This window comes from Carassius auratus, chromosome 23, assembly GCF_003368295.1.
Source record: "Carassius auratus strain Wakin chromosome 23, ASM336829v1, whole genome shotgun sequence".
Taxonomy (NCBI): domain Eukaryota; kingdom Metazoa; phylum Chordata; class Actinopteri; order Cypriniformes; family Cyprinidae; genus Carassius; species Carassius auratus.
This window is the reverse complement of record NC_039265.1, coordinates 2,648,607-2,672,115: the sequence shown is the minus strand read 5'-3', so window position 1 is coordinate 2,672,115 and position 23,509 is coordinate 2,648,607. Positions and strand designations below refer to the sequence as shown.

General features: G+C 36.8%; 1 protein-coding gene across 2 annotated transcripts in view; it reads left to right on the top strand.

Moving 5' to 3' along the window:
• Positions 1–23,509, top strand: part of pacsin1a (protein kinase C and casein kinase substrate in neurons 1a) — a 32,934-nt gene that overhangs the window by 5,319 nt on the left and 4,106 nt on the right. Inside the window, exons 1-8 of one of the 2 annotated variants that reach the window (XM_026199218.1) lie at positions 11,677–11,910; positions 14,752–14,872; positions 18,333–18,489; positions 18,647–18,882; positions 20,115–20,258; positions 21,917–22,092; positions 22,330–22,450; positions 22,597–22,712. In XM_026199218.1, the coding sequence (XP_026055003.1) occupies positions 14,813–14,872; positions 18,333–18,489; positions 18,647–18,882; positions 20,115–20,258; positions 21,917–22,092; positions 22,330–22,450; positions 22,597–22,712 (1,010 nt within the window). In that variant the 5' untranslated portion in view covers positions 11,677–11,910; positions 14,752–14,812. Of the gene's footprint in view, positions 1–11,676; positions 11,911–14,751; positions 14,873–18,332; positions 18,490–18,646; positions 18,883–20,114; positions 20,259–21,916; positions 22,093–22,329; positions 22,451–22,596; positions 22,713–23,509 lie in introns of those variants that run through there. The other variant, XM_026199217.1, reaches the window with a different exon arrangement.

Genomic DNA, 23,509 nt, shown 5'->3' with positions numbered 1-23,509 from the left:
AGGAGCATAATACAACTCTTAAAATTAAAGGGGCTTAAAAGGTTCTTCACAGCGAAGCCACAGAAGAACCATTTTTGGTTCTACACAGAACCCTTCAGTCAACTGTTCTTTATAGAACCATCTTTTTTATAATTTGAAGAACGTTCTTTCACCACAAATAACCTTTTGTGAAACAGAAAGGTTCTTAAGATGTTAAAGGGTCTTTATGTAACCATTTAGACAAAATAAAGTTTATTCTATGGCATCGTGAAGCACCTTTATTTTTAAGAGCGTAAGGGCCAACTGAGCAACACAATGGAGACAGAGACTGGAACTGGGCCTTTTATGAATCAGTTTTTCAGCAGATCTAGTCTTTGGTTTCTTAGCCATGTTCCTGCCCTCACATCCCCCTCCTTCCTATGTCTTCATCTTGTGAGGATACTCCTGAGGGTAACTCTACTCGTACTGCATTGTTTGTTTGTTTTTACTTCTGAACACTATATCTGGGAGAGCTTGGGATACTTGAGGAACACGCTTGACAGAAACAGTCTTGGTGCCAATGAGGGGCATCCAGTTCTTATGGGTCCAACAGTATCTTGTCTACCTCTCTCAGTACTTGAAGATGTGCCAGTCCTTAGTTTGGAGCTGCAGATGAGGAACCTCAATAGTCATCCTTGGCCTACATGCTACAAGGACAAGTAGCTCTCTCTTCATGCATCATGAAGACCTTTGAGAGGTTTCATGCTCGAACACTGATTTAGCACATAAAACATGGATAAACCACCAAGAGAGCAGACGAAACCATGCACACTGTAACAAAGACCTGAAAAAGTCCCCGAAACCTGTTGCAATATGTCTACCATGCACAGAATATTGTTTTGGATAACTCTGAACTATATGCTTCACATAGGCAAGACAAGCAGAGCAATATACTTTAGTTGTAGAGCTTTAATTTCTAATAGTTAGTGCTGGCCACGTGGCTATCTATAATAACAGACATGACAGAAGTATGAGGCTTGATTCTTTTAGAAACTGTTGTTATATTGCATAAACAATTTTAGGTGTATTGAAATGACTATCGAAAAGGTTTTTGGGGTAACTGAGTGACTTTACTAATCTTTTCTTGAGGATCAGTTTAGCTTGTATGATTTCTTCTTTGAGTTCTTGTGAAAAAAAATAGATTTGATATATTGTCAAGGAGGTCTTCATAGTTCTTGTTGAGCACCTTTGGAAGATGGTGAGGCATTTCATGTAAAATAGTAACTAAGAAATATTCAATCTAATGTCCTATTTACCGCATGTTTTCTGAGAGAAAATGTGGTCCGAATTGTTCCTAAAGATCATGTGTGATTTGTTGAGGGAGTCATACCAAGAAAGAAGTGGACTTATGAACATAAAAACCAGAGAGGTCCCAAACCTCTCCTGTCTCTAACATAAAAATCTGAACTGATGTTCGGAAATGATGTTCAACAGAGCAAGCTCATTAAAAAGCAGCAAGATCTGCTGAAAAACAAAAAACAACAAAAAAAAACGTTTTAAAAGGGAAAGTGCTGTTTCAGTACAGATGCTGTAAGTGCTCCACAGAGAGCGAACGAAAGAAACTGACAAAGACTCAATAGAGTGAGTCTCTCAGCAAAACAGCTAGAGCAGCGACTTCTCCGAGTCTTCTGACAGGGGTGTTTGTAATGAAGAGGATAGGGTGCACTTCACCACCCACGGGTGGAGCTGACAGTCAGTCACAAATACACAACACTAACTCTGCATGCATTGACAAGACAGTGAACCATAATGATGAGTCTCCTCATTGCACAAGCTCTTGGATTAGTGGTTAGGATGAGAGCAATGAACTTAGGCAAGGCAAGGCAAGTTTATTTATATAGCACATTTCATACACAATGGCAATTCAAATGCTTTAAATAAAAGAGGTAAAAAATCACAACAATAAAACAAGGAATTTAAAACCTTTGAAAATGATTTAAAATTGATTTAAAAGGTTTCAAATGCATTGAAAACAGTAAAGAATAGAAAATGATTATATATAAAATATAGTGCAGTCAGTTCGGACATCTCACAGTGCTCAATTAATAAATGCACAGCTAAACAGATGAGTTTTGAGTCATAAATGTGACTAATGTTTTAGCACATCACAACTTACATTTTGCACCATTGGTAAAGCAGAGGTTTTTCAAACTACACATGCATTATTGTGTAGAAATGGATGTCATTGTTCTTGTTCATAGTCAGTTTTCTTCGCCAGCTCATGTTTTACAGTATATGAAACTAACTAATATTTCTCTTTGTTGAGTTGCTTGTCTTAAAAAGTTGAGTCTTAGAAAATACATTGAATTAATTCAAAAACATACCACACTTTGGGCCAAACAATTTAAACTAATCTGTATTTGGCAGATGCCTTTGTTTAAAGCGAGTTGGGGTCCATTGGCATGGTTTTATCAGTATGCAGCTTTAATATTGTAGCAGAATGCGATGAGGAAATGAAATTAATCCATCTTGCACAAACTATTGTTTTGGGTTAAAATACAAGATCATGAGTTTTCTCTAAATTACAGACAGACATGCACTGACAGTAGATGCTGCAGTGAAGTAATATCATAATTAATGTGATTTCATTACGAAGTTGAAGATCACACCATTTTATCGAAAGCAACCATCTCTCTTTCTCTTTATTTGTCAAGAACATCCATTCTAGCATGAATCAAGCTTCATCTGGTCTCCAGTGTGCAGTCTGAAAGCATTGCATATTCATTGAACCACAAGATTTCTCTGCCTCATTCAGCTTGGGTTCTACTTGTGAACTGCTTTTATACCAAACAGTTGTTCCAGAGATGCTGATATAGAAACTTTATGTATATATTTAGTTTTTGTTATATGACGGATAAATGAAAATTATTGTTTCTCCCCTGCATAGACTTATAGCGTCTAGCTTCTTCCAGGGTGACTGTATATCTATATTGTCCCAAATCTCTTTCTCGGCATCTCCTCAGAATCAATGTGAGTCGAGTTGAGAAAAGCATGGGTTTCTAACATCTTTCGATTGCAGGATTGAGTCCTCTTATTAGTTTCAAGTACTCTAAGAACATCTTTTAGTCGAAAGTCATTTGTTTTCACATCAGCACACTCTCTACACAAAGCCTATCTCAAATTAGAAGAAGAAATGTTTTATTGTGCTCAGTATTTGAGACAATATTGTATATTGCCATCATGTGACCCCTTAAAGAATTATGATGAGCTCACTGAAAAGATTCATCCATGATGGCAGATGAAAAAAAGTTCCACATAAAGAAAAAGCCAAAACACGCACATCCCAAAAAAAGTCTTGACCATCAAAGGGGTAACTCAAATAGTAGAAAAAAAGATCTGCACACTGTTATTCTCCTTTTGTTAAAAAAGATAAAAAATAGCAGTGTTTCGGTCAAAGACCTGTGTGTGTTTGCCTGACGACCAAAACGTTGCTATTTTTATCTTTTAAAGGGAGCATAACAGTGTGCAGATCTTTTTTTGATTGCTAGATGAAAAATTGTCAAAAGAAATTACTAAGAGATGTTACTGTAACAGTTTAATACAGAAATCAGGATAACACTGACTGGAAGATGGAAGATCTCTGTGTTTACACAGATCCAAAGTATCGTAAGCTGTCCAATATCAAAGGCTGTAGACAGGTTGTAAAAGTCTATTTTATGCTTTTAAGATCTTTCAAAAATCATTTACAAGATTTGTAACTGACTGTATATGCTTCTTGCTAAATTTTTCAGATGCTGGAAGATGAGAATAGTGTAGTTGCTAAATCTACCAGCAGGTGCTAACTGTACCATGCTAAGCAGACAAACTTTCAAATCAAATCACTTTTATTGCCACATCACCACACGTGTGCCCTGATGAGTGGGAAGCTTGGGAGCGTGCTCCAGACAGTGCAGAATAAAACTGACATGATTTAACAAATAACAGTGTACATATTTAGTCACTTTACAAATAACAGTACACTTTCATGTACAGTATATACACTATATAAAACAATAATATAAAATATACAAACATAATACAGGTACACATAACTCACAAATGTACACAGAGTAGTTATAGATGTAACTTTGACCACTTATTTAAAATAACTTAGCCTCTTATAGTGGCTTTTCCTGTCCACTCTTTCACAAATGTTGTAGATCAGCATAGTGATGGTATCAAATGGTAATATTATAGACCGTTTCACACTTTATTTTAAACCGCTAAACCATTAACCAACCATTAACTGTGACTTTTGCCTCAGTAACTATTAATTGGCTGCTTATTAATAGTTGGTGTGGTAATTGTTAAGTTTAGGTGTTGGGTAGGATTAGGGATGTAGAATATGCTCATGCAGAATATATGCTTTATAAGCACTAATAAACAACCAATATGTTAATAACAGGCATGCTTATAAGCAACTAGCTAATAGTGAGTATTTGAGACAGATTTTTACTAAAGTGTTACCGACCGTATATAAACAAATGCAAAAAAGGAAGAAAAAAAGAAAGAAAGTCCTAATTATGCTAATGATAACTATAAATAATGAAAGATCTCATCCAATAAGATTTGCATGACAAGTTTGTCCATTACGAACAGAATCACTTCTGTTTGGGCATGCTTCAGAAACATTTAAAGAGATATTAACTAAACATATAATACAAATATGATGTACCCATGTGACATGTCAATGTTGGCTGGATTTAATAATGGCACCTGCTTCAGGGAATGGTTTCTCCAGTTGCACACTGAGCATCTGTTCAACAAACTAGCTTGTTGTTTGTATGCATTGTTGTGTGGCAGATTATTCCTATAGTAACATGTGCCCAGTGTCTTCCTCTTTCAAATGAAAGCTAATGTGTGTATTTTGTCTCAATGTCAAAGACAGACAGGTTAGTAGGATTTGCCAAATTAAAGTCTGGGTCTCATTCATTTCTTCATTTTACTGCGCTCTTCTGCTTGTGTTAATAAGTAAATAGAAAAATGCAGTAAATATGAATGCATTTTGTGGGCCACATCATGGAATGCTAATTTGATGAAAGCAATATTTTCTTACAAAGTATGTATAACCATAAGCCCAAGGTTAATTATCGAAATCTCAAACCATACACACACACACACACACACACACACACACACACACACAATATATATATATATATATATATATATATCTGCACTCAATACTTGGTTGTGGCTCCTTTAGCACAAACTCCAGCATCAGTGAAGTGTTGCATGAAGCAATCAGCCTGTGGCACTGCTGAGGCACTATTGAGTCTTCAGCTCATCTGTATTGCTGGATCTACTGTTTATCATCTTTTTCATGACAAATATCCCATAGATCCCATATGGGTTTCAGGTCAGGCATGTTGGCTGTAATATGGCACATTAACATCATGGTCATCAAACCTTGGAAGTGGTTTTGGCACAGTGGGCAGGTGCTAAAGTCCTGCTGGAAAAGGAAATCAGCATCTCCATAAAGCTCTCCATCACTGACTTCAGAAACTTTACACTGCACTTCAAGCAGCTTAGATTCTGTGCCTCTCCAGTTTCCTCCAGGCTCCAGACCTAGATTTCCAAATGAAATGCAAAATTAACTTTTATTTGAAAAGAAGACTTTGGAGCACCGAGCAAACAGTCCAGTTCTTTTTCTCCTTTGCCCAGGTGAGATGATTCTGACCTTGTTTCTGTTTCAGAAGTGGCATGGCTGCCCTTTTCCTGAATACATCTGAGCGTGATGACTCTTGATGCACTGACTCCAGATTCAGTTCACTCCTTGTGATTCTCTCATTAAGTGTTTTAATCTGCGTTGCTTGACAGTATCCCTGTTTCTTGTGCCCCTTTTTCCTACCCAATTTCTTCCTTCCAGTCAACTTTGCATTCAATATGTTTTGATACAGCACTCTGTGAACAGCCACCCCTTTCAATAATGATATTCTGTGACTTACCCTCTCTGTGGAGCCAGTGTGCTCCATCTTCAGTTTACTTTTTCCTCTAGTCTTGTCACTTGCTATGTTTCCATCCTCTTATTTTTATTCGCATTTTGGAATAATGCATTAAAACACCGGATCAAAAAAAAAAAAAAAAAAAAAAAAAAGATGCACATTCTTTGTAAAAATTTACATAAAAAAACATGTGCACAATTAAGTAGGATAAACTTTTTATCTTATAAGAAAGAATAACCTACTATGGATAGACATTTATCAAAACAATTCCACCATGAACATCAAAAAGTGATGTGACTGCATAATGATAGGATATGATAGCTTGACTAACCAGTGGACCGATCCCATTGCACAGCATCTGAAATATTCTTATGTTTGTTCTGTAAAGCCTGAGCAAAGTCTGTCATGAAAGTATTTCTGTATAATTTAGGGTAGAAAACGTGCCATTTTACAAGGACACGTCCTGGCCAGGATTTCTATATTGTCTAAAATATCCACGTTTTGTTTTTGTTTGTGCTGCCCAGACCAATTGTTGTATGACAAAATACCATGAGAGCTTTAGAGAGCAAACAGCTTCTTGTGCTTTTGAATCGCTCTCATGGGACTTTAATGTCATAAACCAATCGGTATGCTTAGTGCTGCTTCAAGTTGAACACTGATATGTACACGTATTTGCATCACTTTGACCATTCTCACGCACAACTATCAGTTGATTACATACAATGTCTGCATGTTATTGGTCAAATGATCATTACCGTCATTACGTATGAAAACAGGAAACCAAAGCCAAAAGTTATAAATTTTAGGCAATATAGAAATCCTGGCCAGGATGTGTCCTGGTAAGAACGTCACCCTTTATATGATCTTATGGCGCTTTTCCACTGCGTGGTATGACTTGGCTTGGCATGATTCATCTCGGCTTGGCTTGTTTGTATTTCCATTGCAGTTTAGTACCTCTTTAATTGGGCGGGATAATACACGTCACGGCCAAGAGCCGAGTGACCTGCAGAAAATCTTTTTCATTTTGCGTCGCCCCATCAAGCTATCGCTGCAACCGCTCCTCAGCTATCAACAAGAGGAATGTCTGTTCTTCTTCAACAGACCACGAAACAGACATTTTTTTATTGTTTGAAAAAGGTGCACTTATTCAAAACAGTTGTGTTCATTCAAAAAAAAAAAAAAAAAAGCTTTTGATTCTACTCTGGCTGTGCTGACTAGCGTGTCTGGTGTCTTGTGTAGCAAGATTAGTGATGCAGGTAGTGACGATTCTTTTTGGCCAATTAGTGATCAGCAGGGTTTACACGTCACATTTTGTTAAAGGTACGACTCATTTGGAACCTCAGACCAGTTGGTACCAAAAAAGGTGAGCTGCACCGAACCGTATCATGCAGTGGAAAAGCGGCATTAAGCGACTACATTCCCAAACAGCAGGTATCAACCTCCGAAAGCAATTATCGCATTTACTGTGTTTTGTCTGCTCGCTCTGAGGTGAAAGGAATTCATCATATATTAAAATTATTATATGCAGTGGCTTCAACTACTTTTCTTAGTGATTATGTAGTGCCACTTTATCAGGAAGTGATGATTTTGTTCTCTTTGACTTGTTGAATGGGAACGGGGCTTCATTCACAAATGTTTAATGCAATGTTCCAGATTTACGCATAAGGTAAATTTGCATCTTTGTATGTAAACATAGCCACTGTGTTGGTGACTCTACTCTCAGTGATAAGTGATGACACTGTGACAGAAATGCAAGGAGATTCATTGAAATTACAAATATTTGGTACTATAGCCTAGAAAGTCGGTCATCTACACCTCTCATCCTTCTCCTGTTTCTCTTTCCATTTCTGTTGTCCTGATTTTGGCCATGTCTTGTCTTGCCAATGACCTGATGGGAGCAGCATTATGTGCGTATGAGTTTGGGATAAACCATTGAACATTTGAAGGGGGAGTCCAGCTGCCAGATCATACTCCATTATCATGTCAAAAGCAGTCTTCAGTGCTGGCTTACCTGTGTTTATCAAATCACAAAATCATAGATGTTGCTTACAATCATGTGTCCAGAGGATCACAAACAACACCCCCACACACACTCTCTGATGGTTAATCTCTTAATGGCCGTTCTTTCACATTACATCAGACCCCCTGGACCTCCAGTCACATGACGTGTGTAATCATGGCTCAGCCAATCAGACTGCTTCTGCAGAAAGCTCTATCTGAGGGAGCGCTGTCCCCTGGCAACTCCCAGCATGCTTTTCTTACATGCTGTAATCTTCTCAGATATATGCTGTGGCGTCTCTGCTCTGAGCTGCTTAGATAATGGACTGTAGCCAGACCTCACCTGCGGGATCGCCCTCTCTCCCCTTACACTCCTCCCTCTGCACACCTGCTCCACCTCACATAATGTACAAATACACTTTCATTTGTTGCTTTTTTGTTCTCAGCTCTTTTACACTGTAAAAAAAAAAAAAAAAAAAAAAACTGTTGAAAAAACGAAAAACACACCGGTCATTTTCTGCCATGGACATTTCCTTAAAATGCCCTAAAACCCCACAAAATGTGTAAATCAACCAATAGGGAAAACACCTGTGAAAAATCATTATGAAGTTATGAAGTTCCTTCTTATTAAAACAGCACATTGGAAACAACAGCCTATTGTACACAGCTTCATATCTTCTTGAATGGAGAAAGACAGAAATCTTTAAGATAATTTTAATATTATAAATTCTAAATGCAACTTTTTAAAATGAATAAATAAAAAAGGTTTTATCTTCACTGATTTGAGCCATTTCATCTTCAGCACAAACGTGCCTCCTTTGTATGTAAATTGGGCTTATTATAGATAACATTAGACTATTACTGCCTGTGAAAAGCAAACAGATTTTTATTTAGAAAGAGACAAATGATGGAGTGGAGCATTATATGATCTTTTTCATGATAGAGAAGAGCGAGGAAATATTCAGTCCAGCATACTTTCAGCATTTTATTACCATCAAAAGTGATATTTAAATGCCATTTCAGTTTTATAAATACCTTGTGCATTTCTGAAATGGCTGAAATGGCTGAGTCGGGTATGTGTTGAGGATCATAATGCAATTCTGTGAGTGATTGTGCACGAAATTAATCTAATTAACTTTCAAAAATGTTTGAATTGTTTCACATTCTTTGTTTCAAATTCATAAGACTTGTCTGTAGCAAACCCTCCAAACACAGTTGCTGCAGCTAGATGTGTGTTATATATTTAGCAGCAGTTTCTGTAATCTGATTACTATAATAGGTTTACATGTATGTGCAGTAGTTTTCATTCACTAGGCATCTGTTAGCAACCCTTCACCGTTTTTATTTATTTAAAGAAGCCCATCCTAAAAAGCTCACTCCAAGAAACAGTGACAATATGTACTAGTTTTTGTAACTAAAGTGGAGAGGTATTAAGTGAATGAGCTTCAGAAATGAATTATGGCTCTCATGTGGCTAGTGCAAGTCAGAGTCCCAATTATTATGTGTCCTGATCCCATCTCCCCACACTGGCCCTAAAGAACATGATTTAGTGTTTAATGCTAATTTCTTTGGTGTTGCTTTGCCTCAACTGGTAGATCACAATGCTAGAGACAGCAGGCCTGTTTAACAGGGAGTTCACATAATGATAAAAACTCATAGCTTGAATGCACTGTAAATAGCTCCCAAGCATATAATATATTAGGGCTGTCAGTATAACACATTATTTGAATTATATATAATAATGCTTTTAAAATGTACATATTTAATAAAGTTCTGTGTCCTGTATGTATGTATCTTTTTTTTTTTTTTTGTGGATTCGCATATTAGCCCAACAGCTATTAGACAACACACATATGGAAATAAAACACATCTAGTAACTTAGCCAATTAGTGCTTCTAATCAAACTGCCACATTAATATAATGACTTAAATAATGATTAACAACTGAATTATGTTTATATGTTGACATAATGATCAATATTGTCATTTATGCATTCATTAAAAGGCATATTATGCAAATAATTTGGACAGCACTGTACACATTTACTATAAACTAGTTGCTTTTTAGCATGTATGTTGCCATCATATTGGCTGTTTGTTAGTACATATAAAGCACATATTAATGCATGATCATGTTTTAGATCCCTTAACCCAAACTCAGTACCTAAACAACAACTACTGTACCTTACTACCAGTAAACAGCTAACTTTATTGAGGGAAAACTCATAATAATTAGTGAATATGTGTTTCCTAATCTAAATTGGTTTCAAATTTGTAATGAAATGAGAGTCCTAGTAAATAAAAGGAAAGATTGTCAGATGACGGTAAAACGAAGTCATGTTAAATATCTGAAATGAAGGACAATGAAGCTGAGGGGTGACAGACTGCTATTGTCCCATGTATCACATGTTCTTGTCAGTGTGACGATGTGACAATGTGGTGCACCCGCTCAAGACACTGTCTCTCTCTCTCCTCCTGTCTGTGTCGAGTCATGTTCACCTGACGATTCCCTCATTTCATTAGTGGATTGATTTGGGTTGTCAGCTCTGTTAGACTCCACACCTCTGGAGGCCTCTCTTCAGGAAGCTGCTGTTATTTCTCTGGCTGCTTGCAGGTTTAATTAAGCAGCGAGAGACATTAGATGCAATAGACATGCTGTGAAGGAAGCATCGTGACGATAGGTAAACCATCTTGTGAACTTGGGTGCAGATTTTTCAGCCATTTGAACATTGTTTAGGAAATACTATGATTTTCACAACATGGTGTATTTAAAGCTATGTGATGCATTGCAGAAACATGTTTTGTTTTTGAGATTTGTGTTTTGGAATGATGTGAAGGTTATTAAATCTTGACTGTCTCTAATAAATAAATAATGTCATTTTCTATTTTGGGGGCACAAAAGGCATAGACCCAGATTTTGGCATACTTTTAAAAAGAGTACTTATTATTTAAGAGTGTAAGAATTATATTATAAACAAATGAATTATCTTTATGAATTATATATTAAGTATATTTGTTATTAAATATTTGGTAACAGTTTAGATTAGGGAGCAATTCTCACTATTAACGAATAGGTCCCTAAACTAAAGTGTGACCAAATATTTGTAATAAGGTACAAGTTTGTACATTTAAAATATATTAAGCAATGTAATATCAAATAACACTGTAGTTAAAATTGTAATGAATTACTTTGCATGTGCTTGAGCAGGTTAGTTAACACATTAAAACAAGATAAACAATTATCTCAACAAAATCATTTCAAATGCAGTTATATTGATATTTTTACAAAGTGCACTTAAGTGTGTGTAAAAGTGTTTTAGAAAGTTTAAGTACTGAAGTGGCCTTTATTTAACTAACACTATAAATGTTTGCAAGTACAGTTAATATGCTTTTAAATTCTGAAGTAAATTACAAGTGCACAATCTTTTTCACAAGGTTATATACTAATTTCTTAATGCATACATGATGATTGCAGTCCAGCTTTAAACAGCGATGTTATTATTGTCTATTCAGCTCTGAACACTGCTTGAGACTTCTTTGCATCCTTTCTGTTGTTTGTCATCTTGACTGGTGTGATTGTTTGTGGCTGTTGACAGGTTCCAGAGCTTCATCTGTAAAAAACAAAACAAGGGCACAAATGTTTCCTCACCAGAGCAACCCAGCAGCTTTCCATTACAATGTTCCCCAGTGTGCTGGTGTGATCACACCCTCTCTCTCTCTCTCTCTCTCTCGTTCTCTCGTTCCTCCCTGTAACCCCTCGCCTCATGCCGTCTAAGCCATTCAAGAGGAACACTGCAGGATTATCCTCTGCATGAGCTCCAGACACACTCCACAACCAAGACCGCATTAGAAACAAGTGCTGAACTAGAACATTAGAGGCCAGTAATATCACGACCGGACCTGTGTAATCATATCTGGATTATTTTACTCTTAAAAGTTCCTTCCATTGTTTGTGAATGGGTTCTCCGGTGGTAAGTTCATAGTTTTTTATCAAAACAAAGAGCTGGATAGTTTGTGCATGAAATGGGGTTTTCCCTTGTGGTTGGTTCTGAAGAGAGCTTTTGGTGACACTTCACTATAGGATCCTATTCTCACTATTAACTAGTTGTTTATTAGCATTGCTATTATTAACACATTGGCTGTTTATTAGTAATTATAAAGCACATATTCTACATGAGCTTATTCTACATCTCTAATCCCACCCAACACCTAACCAGCAACTACCACACTAACTATAAATTATAAAATTAGGAGTTTATTGAGGGAAAAGATGTAGTTAACAGTGAGAATTTGTCCTCAAATTAAAAGTGTGACTGGAAAAACAGTTAACGGTGCAGGATATGTGAGAAGTCCTTGGGCGCCTCTGAAAATAAGATTCTGTGCATCTCATGAAGGTGGTGGATCTACACAGTTTATATCCTGCACCTCTTTCGATACACTTAGCTAAAGGGATAATCTAAAACTTGTAATCATAAAACAATACAGCAGTAGATTCAGCATGCTTTGCATTAAGCAGTTCGGGTTACAACACAATCTTGTCCTGTGGTAATATATATTTATATGTTAAACTGGGTCTAGTCACGGTAATTAGTCGGTTTGGAAAATTTAATAACATGTCGAAGTGCAGAGGCAGACATGAACAGCTGTGCCACTCTTGCACACAATATCACTGCACAAGTCTTTGTCTTTATTAGCAACAACTCACAATCAAGTGCCATCCATGTGTGCTTCAAAAAAAGTGTGTTGAATGTTACCTGTTGTGTACTTTAAAAGAAGTATATATTTTTAAAGCTGTATTTGCAGGTAATAAAATATTACTGAAATGAAAGGCCACTTAAGTGTCCTCAAAGAGAGTTCTTAACACTAAAATTTATTATATTCAGCATATGTATTGTGCATAGTCAGTATATTCGGCAGCATGTTATAATTCAAAGATAATAGAAGTAAATAATTTATTATACCGATTAACTCAAGGCAAGTCACCTGTATTTCTATAGCGCTTTAAACAAAATACATTGCGTCAAAGCAACTGAACAACATTCGTTAGGAAAACAGTGTCTCAATAATGCACAATGACTGTTAAAAGCAGTTCATCATTGAATTCAGTGATGTCATCTCTGTTCAGTTAAATAGTGTCTGTGCAATCATGTGCAATCAAGTCAACGATATCGCTGTAGATGAAGTGACCCCAACTAAGCAAGCCAGAGGCGACAGCGGCAAGGAACCGAAACTCCATCGGTGACAGAATGGAGAAAAATACCTTGGGAGAAACCAGGCTCAGTTGGGGGCCAGTTCTCCTCTGACCAGACGAAAACCAGTAGTTCAATTCCAGGCTGCAGCAAAGTCAGATTGTGCAGAAGAATCATCTGTTTCCTGTGGTCTTGTCCTGGTGGTCCTCTGAGACAAGGTCTTTACCGGGGATCTGTATCTGGGGCTCTAGTTGTCCTGGTCTCCGCTGTCTTTCAGGGCAGTAGAGGTCCTTTCTAGGTGCTGATCCACCATCTGGTCTGGATACGTACTGGATCTGGTTAAATCCTACATATATGGGTCAAAACACTCTTAAGTTTATCTAATTGCATTTAATGTAAATTTAAATTCATATATAGTTTTATTCAATTGCAAATCCCATGCAATGAAATGTCCAGAAACATTGAGTATGTTCTTTTAAAGTATATTATTACTGTAAAAAACAAAGTTCTCTTTTTTTTAAGTTATAATAAATGGTGTTTCTTTGTCACAGGGGTTTGTTCTGGTCTGAAATGAGGACATTTGTATGTAAATAAAGAACCTGTGTATCTTTTTAGCACAAACACCCCTCTTTATCTATGTCTATTTGTCCCTTGTTCACCTGCTGCACTTAACCTTGAGTTGTTTGTCTGGACATTCGGTTTATCATAGCAGCAATAATTCATCAAATTATGAAGAAGAATTGTTTACCCAGGCTTATATATGGGTAAATACTGCATGGGCGCTCTCTCAACATATTAAAGAGCAGTTTGAGGTGCCCGGATCATAGTGCTGAAGTGATTTCTATCCAATACCTGTAAAGAACATCAGCTCAGGGCAGTCAATCATTCATCAGTCTGGAAGCGTGTCCAACAGTATCAGTCATCTGTGACGTATAGCTGTGGTGTGGAAGTCACTATTCTCAAAGGGACTGCAAAAACTGTACAATGATCATCTCTAAACAATGGAATTCTAGAAGTCTTTGCAGTCTGATTTGTTGATAAACTCAAAATATAAACTGTTGAGGCTCATGACTGAGCATCGTCACATGCTAATCACTGCATTGTTCATTTTTGCAACCAGAGTATTGTTGTACAGACAAAAAAAGATAAAAACCAAGGTGCAAAATAAAAGCAAAAAAAAAATAAAAAAGTTTTCTTTAATTTGATCTATTTTTTATTTACAGTCTTTGCATACTGTCAGTTTTGGTACATAGGTACATTTTGCTTTTGCCTTATGCATGCATTCGTATCATTTTCTACTATTAAACTGATGAAGAATCAGGTTTCCTAAGTGAAAAGTGTAACTTTTCTGGACCATTTATGAACTTTAATCAACTGGTTTGTTGGTTATTTACTGGATGTATGAAGTCAGTTTAAACAGTGTCATAATAGAGTGTAAAAAATCACATTAACTACAAACATATTCTGTGATAATCACAAAGTTTCATTGCTTTCTTGATTTTGGATATTATATCTAGCGTTTTATCATTTTAGTTTGTGAGATTGTGCTTTTCCATCATATTTTGTTAGTAAAATGCAATACCATTTACACCTTTCTGAAGTTGTCTCTCTGTCTCTCTTTAGTTCTTGAGGAAGTCCTCTTTTCTGCAGACGTGTTCAGTCTTGCCTCCCAGCACCCAGCACCATGTCTGGCTCTTACGATGAATCCGCTGTCACTGATGAGGCCATGGACAGCTTTTGGGAGGTACAAAGACCACCATTTCCTTCCTCTAAATGCTACACTGCTAAGTTATTCAGCCGGTCGTCAATAGTTGTGTTGTGTTTTAGCCAGTTCTGGTTGGATAACAGGAGGATGCTGTGTTCGCAGTATCAGAATCTGCCAGGATGCTCACAATGAGCTCTATTTAGACGACACTGTCGGCTCCTGTGATGTTGCCAGGGCCCTTCACATCACCCTTTGTGAGGCTCTGGCAGCCAATACAGGCTTAACATCACGTCAGTATTATGTCAAAGTAATCGCATATTCAGGCAGTGCTCGTATAGCGATGCAGACCTAGTTTTTTGAGCAGTTTTTGAGTAGATCCTCCAGCACAAGGTCTATTGAGTTCCAGAGCAGCACCTGCATGCTGACTGCAGTCTGTGCCAGTTTTGTGTGTCTGACTTATTGACGGTGGATAAAAAGCCCCGTCAGCGTGTGCTGCAATGGGTTTTATTTAAAGGCTGATATGACTCATCAGAGCTTGTGTGGAGGTCAGTGTAGCTGAATATGAGATAAAACCCTGCCTAGAAGGAGAACTGTACTATAAAGGTTGTTCAGAAGGGAATACTGCACTCTGAAATGTAACAAGTTGATTTTAATAAAAAACTGACTGCCTTAAAGGAGATATGAACTGTTAAACAAAAGTTCCTTTGATCTTTTGATATATAAGAGGCTGTTGTACTTTATAAACATCCTGTAAGTTTCAGAACGTGAAACCAAATGATAAAGATGCTCAGAAGACAACAAGACGCTGTGCAGTGCCAAGCTGTGGAAAAACAGTCCTTGCATTGCCTTCTTTCAGATCTTTATTCTGAACTTTATTTTTAATGAAGATCCAGATCGTGTCAGTAACAACTTGGTGCTTTGTTCACCTCATTTTACTGTGGGTTCGTTTACTAACAAGGCACAATTCGACGCAGGATTTTCAGAAAGATTGAAATTAAAAGACAATGCTATGCTGATTATCTTGGATTCGACAGTAATGTGGCAACACACAAGTGTGAGTAACTGTTTTTATAACGTGCTCACTATTGCTCTGTCTGTTGTTACAGATCGTTTGATAAGTACTGAGCATTAATGCGCTTAACCTACATCACAGCAGCGTCCATCTGTTGAGAAATGTACACTGTCAAACATACACAACTATTAGCCAATCACAGTCTGCAATCCACTACACTACACTACACAGGGAGTTAAATCAGGACAGAAAATCACCTATTACTTCTAAAATATAGTGTTTTTTGTTGTAAAAAACATTAATGAAATGAATTAAGAAAACATTATATGGGATCCTCAGACAAAAGTACAAAATAATAAAAAAGGCAGTTCATGACCCCTTTAAAATGTAGTTCTTTATTTTTGAGTTGATGCAGCTTAATTTACATAGGTAGGTAACCAGAATACAGTATGTGTTAATTCGACACATTTGTTTAAATGAGTGCATGTTCATTTTAAATTAATGCTACCATCATAGAGGTATATTAGATTAACAGAACTAGAATTTATTAAAAACCAAAGTCCTCGTTCAGCCACAAGTATGCCAACTCTGTGTGTAGCAGAAATAAATAATGCAGCTGTTTGCTTTACTATTTCCTTACTTGTTTTTTAAATCATTTTTGTTGTCAGTATTAGTAATCTTTTTTGTAATGTTCAAAATCATATTGTTGAACTGTACCAAAGATGTGTTTTGGATGCTGAATGCTGACACAGTTAAGGTCACTTGCAAGACATTGTCACACTTTTCGGGGATTATAATGATGCCAATAATAGTCTGATGTACAGATAAAACAATACTATGATTTATATTACTACAGTAGAGATGCATTAGATAATAATCTAGTTTGAATACAGATTATTTCAAAAAGCTATTTATTAATATTAGGATATTTAATGCCCATTTAACATTTAACTGTGATTTATTATAACACAAGAGGACCTTCAAGAGAACTGGAAGGAAGAGATGTATTATACATTAATATAAAGTATGGAACATTAATCACCATAATGGTGAATTAATGCATAAAACAAAACCATTAAGGCAAACATCAATTTACCAAGCTACTTTTTTAATGATAATTAAGTTGTATTGACAATTTAACAACATTTAGATTTTTAAAAAGGAACAAGTGGAACTAAAGAGGAAGATAACTGACAGAAGTTGTCCTGCTTCATAAATTATTTTTGTTCACTCATACAAATAAGTTTATCTTAAGATCGGGGAACAAAAGCAAAGCACACAAATAGTACTAATGGCCATTTTACAATCAATTTATATGTATTGCTGAACATTAAATAAAGTTAACAAAAAATTAACTGTTAAATTTCATAGTGAGCTAATGTAACTGTAGCTAACCCTGCATCTTGAGCAAAATATGCCAGTATTTTTCAGCATTTTGACCATATTCAATCATCTAAAGGCATTCAAATAACTGGTGTTGTTTACAAAATCCATCTCTTTAAAACTCAAAGCTTCACTGAGCTTTCCTGGATGTGTGTGTGTTTGTGTGTGTGTGTGTGTGTGTGTGTGTGTGTGTGTGTGTGTGTGTGTGTGTGTGTGTGTGTGTGGTTATGATGTCATTGTTAGTGCAGTGAAGCACAGGAATAGAGCTCCAGGAGCACATGGACACAAAGCTGTGGCAGTCATTACATAACTTCACATGCACAAGAATGAGTCCCTTCCCCCTCTAATCTCCTGCACTCATTCCTCTCCACTTTCTTATGCCACCTGCAGGCACCAGAGAGAAGGGGACACTATATGGTCTTCCTAAACGAATAACCACAAGTATTATGGGGGTTATATTATATTATATTATATTATATTATATTATATCATATTATATTATATTATATTATATTATATTATATTATATTATATTATATTATATTATATCATTCAGTTGTTCAATTTATTCTTGGAAATATATGTTTATTCTACTGTTGAAGTTTGCGGTCTTTTTTTTTTCTTCCGAAAAGGGCACACTGATCAAAAGTCGTAGTAAAAACGTATAATTTAACAGACGATTTCTATTTCAAATAAATGCTGTTCTAAACTTTCTAAGAATGCTGAAAATATCAGAGTTTCAACAGAATTATTCAGCAACACAACGCTGATAATAATCATAAAAGCTTACATTTTAAGAATGATTTCTAAAGCATCATGTGACACTGAAGACTGGAGTAATGATGCTGAAATTTCAGCTTTACATTACAGGAATAAATTACATTTGAAAATATAGATTTCTCAGCCTACTGTTTATTGTGATTTTCATCAAGTGAGTGTATGAACGTATCTGTTCTTGGTGGTACAGTGGTACTAAAGCAATTTTCAAAGTATCATCTTGCAGATTCTACATGGATTATGTAAACCCTTGAGCAGAATTGCATATCAAGTTACACACGTGTAATTCGATGTGATGTGTAATATGATTTCTTCCGCTTCGCTTAGGTGGGAAATTATAAGCGTGCTGTCAAGAGAATTGACGACGGCCATCGACTCTGCAATGATCTTATGAACTGCCTTCAGGAGCGTGCCAAGCTCGAGAAGTCCTACAGCCAGCAGCTCACCGAATGGTCCAAAAGATGGAGGCAACTGATCGAGAAAGGTCAGAAATCTAAAGCTTCTTTCTTCATCCTCGGAAGATTTTTAAAGCAGCTCTTTAAAATTTCCAGAACTGTTATTGGAAAAAGGTAACTGTGACATAAATCGTGCCAATAAAGTAGTCGTCTCAGTATATTCTGTGTGTGTGTGTGTGTGGCCAGGGCCTCAGTACGGCTCTGTGGAGCGGGCCTGGTTAGCCATGATGACAGAGGCCGATAAGGTGAGTGAACTTCATCAGGAGGTGAAGAACGGTCTGATGAACGAGGACATCGAGAAGGTGAAGAACTGGCAGAAAGACTCGTACCACAGACAGATTATTGGTGGCTTCAAGGAAACCAAAGAGGCAGAAGAGGGCTTCAAGAAAGCACAGAAACCCTGGGCGAAGAAACTCAAAGAGGTACAAATAAAAATATTTGAATTATGTAAGTTTGGTGTTAACATATCTTAATGGCAACCCAGTCTCATGGCAAATACATACCTCTGGTTACGTTTCTACAACTCAGGTTTTACGTACCTTACTGAACGTTTCGCAGCAGTTTTAAAGAGAAATGTCCACTGAGTAGAGGCAAAACATGGTTTCAATACGTAAACCCTTACACATTATTATGTTTATCTAGATACGTAATGCTGTGTTTTTATTACATTGCTTCTGGTGTGTATTGCGGCGGTTCAGAAGTCAAATATGCGGGGACTGTTAAAGTTAATGCTCCATTGTGTTGGAAATGTGCCCTACACCAAACCCAACCGATAGTGTTAACAGATGCAAAACTGATCTAAAACGCATTTTACTGATGCAACCGTACCCTTTCATCTTCCTTACATGTGGATTTGAACCACTTGTCGAACCGTGGTTACACGAGATTCAAACAGGAGTTCCTCGCCTCTGAAGTCTGTTTTATGCTTTATTAATCGGAACGAATAAAACAAATGACGCTTTATTAATCAAAACGAATAAAACAAATGATGCTTTATTAATCGAAACTCTCTAAAATTTTTGTGGAAATTAATAAAAGGTGTTGCAGTTTAACTGCATTTAGTACCAGGTACGTATTTGCCATGAGACCAGGTCACTTAATGGCATTATTTCATTAATATGCATATACATTACTCATATAAATAATTTAAATGCATGTTAAATATGCATGCATTCTGAAATACTGCCGATGTGTTATGCTTACAAGAGGCTTATAGCAATAATACTCAAACATGATTACTTTCATCATTTACTCACTGTTTCCAACCCCATAAGACATACTCTTCTGTGGAAAAAAGGGGAAACAATAAAGCTTAAAAGGAAAAACCAAATCAGAACTATAGTATACCATATTCACTATACTCCATGTCAAATTTAATTATTCATTAACCCAAATTTCAAATGTAATAATTCATTGAGCTGTTAACATCTGCAATTGGATTACTGAATCAGTTACCTAATCTACAGTAGTTATGACATTTAGATTATTTGTGAACAAATCATCCAGAGCAGTTTTGTGAACCGGATCAACTGATCAATTAAAAAAATTAAACTCAAAATAACAACTCGTCTCATTATTTCAGTCAGTTTAACTAACCCTTCTCTAAGCTTCATCCATTCTGTTTATAGTTAAAGTGTGGCATTTCTGGTTGCAGATGGAGACGGCAAAGAAGACCTATCACATGGCATGTAAAGAGGAGAAACTGGCTGCAGCCCGTGAGGCAGATGCATCTGTGACTCCTGACCAGCAGAAGAAACTCCACGAGAAGACAGAGAAATGCAAACAGGACATGCAGAAGGTGGGAAAAATAAAGAAAAGAAACATTTAAAAGTACTTTTCACTTAAAGTATATTTGACTTTTACATGACAAACTAGATGCATGTGAGTGGACAGGAACAGCATCAATTTCACCATCAGGTTTTTTATTTCCTACTCGATCCTGAATGTCTGACACAATCACACACATTTGGCCTAATGCATGCCACATGAGCATGCATTTTCAAAACCTGCACTTTCTTGTTGTAACATTAAATTAAATTTAGTAAATTCATTTTTTTTTCTTTATGATTTACTTATATTTGTTCTGCTTCTATATAACAATTCTATTAAATAAAGACATAATATTCATATTGGAAAAAAGTGCTAAATCTGGAGCTCATCTCCACTGAGAGACATTTATCTTCAGCGTCTAATATCACTCTTACAACTATGAGCCATTAAAATGAGCGAGGTGAAGTGTTATTACATTTAAAGATATAACAATCACTCTCTCCCTGTATTGAACACATTACTCTGTTGAATTATTACATTACAGTCCTGGAGGATGAAAGTCAGATATATAATGGTCTTAAATTATTAATGTGTGGGTATATGAAGACTTTTTACGCGCTTATTTGAAGCTTTGATTGTGTTTACAGTGTGCAATATAACATGTGTTCATGTTTCGCATGTAAAAAAACACACTATCTGTATACCGCTGTTTTCACTGTCATAAAAACGGGCTGATGACTTCCTTGTTCTATAAAGTCCCTCCTTCAGAAATACGTGACGAGTTCTGATTGGAAACGTGATTGGACTAGTTTTGAGAAGCAAGTGGGCAGGATTTGTTTTAAAATCCTGTCAATCCTGATCTGAATGCACGTGCTGGAGATGTACTTATAATCACTGGAGCGTTTTTACTGACGAGATGCGAATGAAAATTGCATTCGTTTTTTTGCACAGCCCTAACATCTAGTTCACAAAGCTAAACAGTGTTGCCCTTTGTGTAATAAGTTACAGAAACTGTTAAATGCACCAACTTAACAAAATACACTTACCGTTTGTGGTCCATAACTAACGTCTTCTCCAGACAAAGAGGGAACTGCTCAATCTCTAAAGAATAATCTTTGTGCGAATCCGGCATTAAACTGATTGAGATTGAGAAAGCTGTCCTCAGCAAAATGTGCTGCTCATAGTTTTACATGTGGATTATAATTTTCGGGAACCGAGTTAAACATAAATTGTAACCATTAATCTCCAAGTACAGCGTCCCTGGGAAGCCCAAACAAAGATGATTGAACTCCGAGATGAAAATAACAGCGTTTCGACGACATGGCAACAAACACAAACGCAACTCTTCCTCTTCTATGTGCGAGCGCAACAAGGCCACGCCCCCTTTTTGTGTGTTCATGAGGGCGGAGGTTTGTCAAAAAACAGTTTTAGTGACGTCATTACTGGTCGTTCGATGTAGTTGAATTCTGTTAAAAAAATATCTCGTTGGCATTGAACTTTGAGCTTTATAATATTACAGATATTATTTATACTCTAACAACAACATTACACACTAACTAAAGTTTAAAACATGGGATCACGAAGAACGGGACCTTTAAAATAGATTTTGATGAGGCTTTTAAGCACAGAAATTGCATATTCAGAGCTACTTACATGCATAGTTATATATGTGTGTTTGTGCTGCAGGCGAAGGAGAAGTACGAGAAGTCTCTGGATGAGTTGTCGAAGTGCACACCACAGTACATGGAGTCCATGGAGCTGGTGTTTGACCAATGCCAGCAGCACGAGGTCAAACGACTGACCTTCCTCAAAGAGGTTCTCCTGGACATCAAACGTCACCTAAACCTCACGGAGAACCAAAAGTCAGTGTAAACCCCAGAACCAGTGTGTCTGCGCTGATTCACACGGATATTAGTTTGTGCTTGAGATATGCATACGACATGAGTGTATCATTCTTATAAGTCTTCAATAAATTTAATGATTTTTGAGTCGTGATCTGATTCACTGGAGTGAAAACAATACAGTTAACTAGTTAACTTTTAGTCCAGTTCAGCTGTTTTGTCAGAACTTTTTCTTTGCTGTTGTTTTCCATGTTCTAGCTATGCGTCAGTGTACCGTGAGTTTGAACGAACCATTCTGGCTGCCAACACACAAGAGGATCTCCAGTGGTTCAGTAATAATCACGGTCCTGGCATGCATATGAACTGGCCCCAGTTTGAGGTACACAGCTTTTAATGAACAAATAAACAGGTTTTAACAGTCTTGTGCCCTTTTCAGGTTTCTAAAAAGGTTAGGGAGCCCAGGGCTAGTTATCACAAGCTTTAAAATACCTTAAAGCTATATATTTCTCAATCTGTTCTTCTCAGGAATATAATCCAGAAGCCACCAATGCTGTTGCCAAGAGAGAAAAGAAGAAGCCAGATGGAGTCGCTCCTGCTACTCCGAACACAGAGCATGCAGGTCAACCAGGAGACCGCGGCAGGTCAGACATCAGCTTTGTCTTCCCCATTCACTTCCTGTGTCCTTTCCTTTATCTGGAGTGCAATTACCATTTCTCTTCTTAGAGGTTGATGATTGCGGTCTTCTTCACTCTTCAAATATATATATTTTTTTCTTGATAAGTCTCCTCTTATCAAGAGTTATTTATGCCTGTACAGGGTTCTTGAGTTGACTATATGGTTCTTCAAAGAATAGAAAGATGTACAGGTAGATGTCACTGGGGCTAAGTGTTATCACAAACCTTTCCTGATCCCAGAAAAGTTCACGAGCCAGGACTCGAACTTGTGTCACCTGAAGCACAACGGCACTGCCACAATGCTATCGGCACGACAATCGCAATGCTTCTGTATTGGTGCTGAAAAGTCTTTTTTTTTTCTTCAAACAGCGGAATCAATTCCAACATTTTCAGGACTTTTAATTTGACTGGGTAGATGCATTAAAAAATATGACAATTAAAATAAAAACATTTAATTTTATTTATAATTTTTGCGCATATTTTATGCACACCCTGTGGCAATTAAACAAGAATCAATCAATTATTTTAGTAAGGGATAATATACATCCAGCGGTTGCTCTCTCAGAATAAACCCCAACAGGGTGATCAGCCAGAAGGGGTTTATTCTGAGAGAACAACCGGCTGGATGTACATTATCCCTTACTTATCCCTTATTACACGGCTACTTGCCACATAAGTAAATAATTATTTGATTGATTTGAGTTGAAATATTTGAATGCAAAGCTTCCGTGAACACAGCAGTTGCGCTCAAGCGGCAAGTTCAA